We start from the raw sequence: 5,564 nt of genomic DNA, 5'->3' as shown, positions 1-5,564 counted from the left end.
GTGCAAGGTTCCAGGCATAATTGAGCAATGCGAATGTTTGAGCAGACCCATGGTCTGTAGAAATAAACGTACCAGAATACAAGACCTACCAATTTCTATTGTCTCCGTCTGATTCCACTACAAAACTCAACATTACAGTATGCAACAGAGATTTAGCAGGTTGGGTGAGTGAATAAACAATTCAGAATTTCTTGGAAGAAGCAAGAAGTTGCAATAATATCCATCAAATGACTGTACAAAGAAAAAAGGCCGGAGAAGAGGACCCAAATTCAAGAGGAAACAAGGATCGCACAAATACTGAGTGTAGATTTTTGTAGTGAAAATCCTACATCTAAAATTCATCCTGTCCTTTTTACAAAGCTAGAATGTTACAGAGCTGGGTCCCGAGACTCACATGTCGGCTTTCCTACTGTTGATGTTGATCATGTTGTTGTGCTCTTCCCGTAGTCTTATGTACTTCCTCCTCAACGCCTCAAGATACGCACCCTGCTCCGACAGCTCTTTCATCTGAAGGTTCATACTGTGGGCAACATAACGATAGATCTATTTGCGTGAACAATAACAAAACAGATTTTTTTCTGCATATGGAAAAAATGTCTGTGGTTTATCAGGAAAAGATGTTCACTGATAGAAGAAAGATGCTGTACAAATACATACAAAATGTTTTGTTATGTATTCTGTAGTTTCACTGTGCCTTTTGTTCAGTCAATTAAGCTTCTATACAGAACAACTTGGAAAGACACCAGGAACTTCAAACAAATCATGTCAGCTATCACTATTGTGTAAAACATTACATATTTTATTCATCCTAGAGTAACTAATATGAGGAAAAATATATATATAGTAAAGTAAAACAAAACTTACATCACGTCCATGGAACATAATCGCTCGTCGGCACTGTAGATTCCCTTGTTGGTACTGTAGATACAGACATGGAATTTGTTACGTTGATTTTGAAAGCCAGAATTAAGACATCATCGTCATCATCATCTGTCAACCACCCAGTGTGTGTGTGTGTGTGTGGGGGGGGGGGAGGGGGTCATATAAACTTGCTTTTCACTAAATTACATCAAGTACATTGTATGATTTAAGGAATCCACATGCATCCGAAGTAGTACTATAGGAGTGCTTTTTCTTATTTTTTCAGTCAATCCAGCCCAAAAAAGCACAAATAGGCTATCAGCAAATTCGAAAGTGGTACTATAGGAGTGCTGTTTCTTTATTTCTTCAAGTTAATCCAGCCAAAAAAAGTACAGATAGGCTATCAGCAAATGCCGCCTACAACAAATTTGTACCTCTGGTGACCAATTTTTGGTTCATTACAGGCGTTCTCTCAGCAGTAGGCACACACATACTACATTCAACATTGGAGAAAAAATTTGGCTTGCTCTATCACAAACTTCTCCCCTTCAAAGACTATTAAAGTAAAAAAAAAACAGTCTTACCAATCCAACTTCTCCTGGCTCTCTCGGAGTTTCCTGTAAGAACACAACATTTCCCATTATGTTCAACACAAACGGCTGTAACTGGTACTTGTTGGCAGCCTATAATGCAGCAGGGTATTTTTTAATGTTTAATGTCAATGTTCTCTCAATATCTATTTTGGTTTGTCTGTATGCTGTATTTGATTCTGAACTGTGAATAAACAACAGTTAGCATTTCTGTCCTTACAGCACCAGTTTTATAACACCTTAAACTGGCTTTATCATCCTGGGGATGAAAGAAAAATTTACACTACTGGTAAAACCTATCCAACGAAACTTTGAATAGGTTTTACCAATGCTTCTGCTTGCCAAAACACTTTCTCTGAAATGCAGTAATAATGAAAAAGTGAATCAGAACTGGGGGTGGCACAGACTTATGTGAACCTTACCCCTTCAGTATGTTCTCTGCCTCCCAGTGGGCTGCCTGTTGGACCTCCAGTGTCCTGGAAAAATGGACAGGAAATTTGTCATCTAAAGCAAAATAACAACCATGGAGACATTCATGTTTACCTGTGTGTAGATGGTGTTCAGCACCAGGGACAGGTGTATTTACTTTAATGTGGATGGTGTTCAGCACCAGAGGCAGGTGTGTTAACCTGTGTGTGGATGGTGTTCAGTGCAAAGGACAGGTGCGTTACCTGTGTGTGAATGGTGTTCAGCACCAGGGACAGGTGTGTTTACCTGTGTGTGGATGGTGTTCAGCACCAGGGAAAGGTGTGTTTACCTGTGTGTGGATGGTGTTCAGCACCAGGGACAGATGTGTTTACCTGTGTGTGGATGGTGTTCAGCACCAGGGACAGGTGTGTTTACCTGTGTGTGGATGGTGTTCAGCACAAGGGACAGGTGTGTTTACTCGTGTTGATGGTGTTCAGGGACAGGTGTGTTTACCTGTGTGTGGATGGTGTTCAGCACCAGGAACAGGTGTGTTTACCTGTGTGTGGATGGTGTTCAGCACCAGGGACAGGAATGTTTACCTGTGTGTGGATGGTGTTCAGCACCAGGGACAGGTGTGTTTACCTGTGTGTGGATGGTGTTCAGCACCAAGGACAAGTGTGTTCACCTGTGTGTGGATGGTGTTCAGCACCAGGGACAGGTATGTTTACTCGTGTTGATGGTGTTCAGCGCCAGGGACAGGTGTGTTTACCTGTGTGTGGATGGTGTTCAGCACCAGAGACAGGTGTGTTTATCTGTGTGTGGATGGTGTTCAGCATCAGGGACAGGTGTGTTTACCTGTGTGTGGATGGTGTTCAGCACCAGGGACAGGTGTGTTTATCTGTGTAGAAGGTGTTCAGCACCAGGGACAGGTGTGTTTACCTGTGTAGAAGGTGTTCAGCACCAGGGACAGGTGTGTTTACCTGTGTGTGGATGGTGTTCAGCACCAGGGACAGGTGTGTTTACCTGTGTAGAAGGTGTTCAGCACCAGGGACAGGTGTACCACATGAACCTCTCCTGGTTGTGAAGAAATGGTTCTTACCTTGTTGTTCTCTGTAGGTTGACTGTGAGGTCATTAACAGTGTCCCGTGCTCTGTGAATACAAAATTTGTCAGAATTCTATTTCTACACCAGTTGCTGAAAGTTTTACTTATGTTTTGCTGCTGTCTGATCCAAAAAAGAATACAAAGTTTCTGCCAAACAAGTTGGCACCTTAGCAGACGAAGGGTTAGATCTTTACCATTTTGACCCTCACTAGGATCTTAAAAACATGTGAACTTCGTATGTTTTACATTTTACAAACCATTGGTCTTATGCTACATGTCTATAATCAAACATAGTGCAAAACATAGCACATATGCTAGAAGAATGGTCCATTTTCTTTTATCACAACAGCCATGATCATGGATCTAACTGTTTCTGTTAGAATGGCTGTGTTAAGGTCTTCTAGCCTTTGTAGATGTTAGAAGTGTTAGAAATGATGAAGACTATTGAGCAGGTTTGCTTTTTTCACCACGGTAAACTAAACGTGTATCCAGGTGTTACAAGGAACAGCTGCAGCTGCATTAAAGAAGTCCTGCTCACCTGGCCAGCTGGTCCTGTAGTTGTTGGTTTTTCCTGTAGGGATGGGAAGGGTGATGTTAAATACACCGTGGTGCACCTTATTTATGTCGTACCCACCCGAGAGAAAAACAACATACATTTCTTTTTCATTCAGGTTTATGGTATGCCCTAAAATTTTAGAAAATTTTGTCTTTCAACAAAAATTGTAACAGAAATTCCATTCTCTGAATCCCGGGTATTCAAATCGTTTACAGCTGTACTTGGTGCAACCAAAGTGCGTTTAAATCATTTTATGAAAGCCAGAGTGTGAGAACAGTAGAATCCCATGTGATAACCCAAGTTATCATCCAGTCTGGAACACTCATGTCAAACCTTATCACAACCCAGATATGACATAAATGACTGTACTGAAGTTTGCTTACTCCTTTTCCTCCTCTAGCTGGTACTGTGCCTCATTTTTTAAGAACTCCATCTGCTCCAGCTTTTCCTTTAATCTATCCTCCGTGCTCGCGTGGAAGCTTGGGAAGTACTTTGGTTGTTCAGGGTTTGTCTCCGACTCTCCCCACTGCTCGAGGTGGCGTTGACTGTAACACAAGGGGCAGGAGGGAGGTCTTTATTGAAGTACCTGGGGTACCGGGGTTAGGTGTGACAAGTTGTTACTATAAAGAAGGCCTTTCGCTAGACATAGAGGGGTTATGTGCGACAAGTAAAAAAGAACATACTTTTTCACTATCTTTGGAAAGTGGTGGAATCAGTTAACAAGAATTTTCCATCTTTGAAGAACACTGACAGTGGTATTTCAGGTACTCTTTCACACAGAAGTCTGAGAACAGGCCAGTCAGTGCTGAAAATGATCAAAATGGAATAACATATACTGGGGAAGAGTCAGGATGAGAAGAGATGGATGAAAAGAGTCAGGATCAAGAGAGATGGAGGGAAAGAGTCAGGAGGGATGGAGGGAAAGAGTCAGGATCAGGAGAGATGGAGGGAAAGAGTCAGGATCAGGAGGGATGGAGGGAAAGAGTCAGGATCAGGAGGGATGGAGGGAAAGAGTCAGGATCTGGAGAGATGGAGGGAAAGAGTCAGGATCTGGAGAGATGGAGGGAAAGAGTCAGGATCTGGAGAGATGGAGGGAAAGAGTCAGGATCAGGAGAGATGGAGGGAAAGAGTCAGGATCAGGAGAGATGGAGGGAAAAGTCAGGATCAGGAGAGATGGAGGGAAAGAGTCAGGATCAGGAGAGATGGAAAGAAAGAGTCAGGATCAGGAGAGATGGAAAGAAAGAGTCAGGATCAGGAGAGATGGAAAGAAAGAGTCAGGATCAGGAGAGATGGAAAGAAAGAGTCAGGATCAGGAGAGATGGAAAGAAAGAGTCAGGATCAGGAGAGATGGAGGGAAAGAGTCAGGATGAGGAGGGATGGAGGGAAAGACTCAGGGTCAGGAGGGATGGAGGGAAAGAGTCAGGATCAGGAGAGATGGAGGGAAAGAGTCAGGATCAGGAGGGATGGAGGGAAAGAGTCAGGATCAGGAGAGGTGGAGGGAAAGGAAAGAGTCAGAAAACCTGCTCCTCAAGAAGAGTCACACAGCTGAAAAGACAACCAAACTGTCTCCAAGATGAATCAATTAAATGATAAATGAACAGTGAATAGATTCCGACAGACTTACTTAAGCGTCTCCATTTCATCCAGGACCTGGTGCACCATCGCTGTGTCCATCTGTGCAGCTCCCTGCTGTGCCTCAGCCTGCACCTGATGCACCATCGTTGTTGTGTCCATCTGTGCAGCTCCCTGCTGTGCCTCAGCCTGCACCTGATGCACCATCGCTGTGTCCATCTGTGCAGCTCCCTGCTGTGCCTCAGCCTGCACCTGATGCACCATCGTTGTTGTGTCCATCTGTGCAGCTCCCTGCTGTGCCTCAGCCTGCACCTGATGCTCCATCGTTGTGTCCATGTGTGCAGCTCCCTGCTGTGCCTCAGCCTGCACCTGATGCACCATTGTTGTGGCCATCTGTGCAGCTCCCTGCTGTGCCTCAGCCTGCACCTGATGCACCATCGTTGTGCCCATTTGTGCAGCTCCCTGCTGTGCCTC

General features: G+C 44.1%; 1 protein-coding gene across 1 annotated transcript in view; it reads right to left on the bottom strand.

Moving 5' to 3' along the window:
* The window catches only part of LOC118416396 (putative uncharacterized protein DDB_G0271606), a 131,415-nt gene that overhangs the window by 56,240 nt on the left and 69,611 nt on the right, over positions 1-5,564 (bottom strand). Inside the window, exons 15-16 of the mRNA XM_035821493.1 lie at positions 865-918; positions 395-520 (exon numbers count right to left, since the gene is read on the bottom strand). Coding sequence (XP_035677386.1) covers positions 395-520; positions 865-918 — 180 coding nt within the window. The remainder of the gene's footprint in view (positions 1-394; positions 521-864; positions 919-5,564) is intronic.

Source organism: Branchiostoma floridae, chromosome 5 (assembly GCF_000003815.2).
Source record: "Branchiostoma floridae strain S238N-H82 chromosome 5, Bfl_VNyyK, whole genome shotgun sequence".
NCBI classification, from domain to species: Eukaryota; Metazoa; Chordata; class Leptocardii; order Amphioxiformes; family Branchiostomatidae; genus Branchiostoma; species Branchiostoma floridae.
The sequence above is the reverse complement of the archived record's forward strand: the minus strand, read 5'-3'. Positions and strand labels throughout refer to the sequence as shown.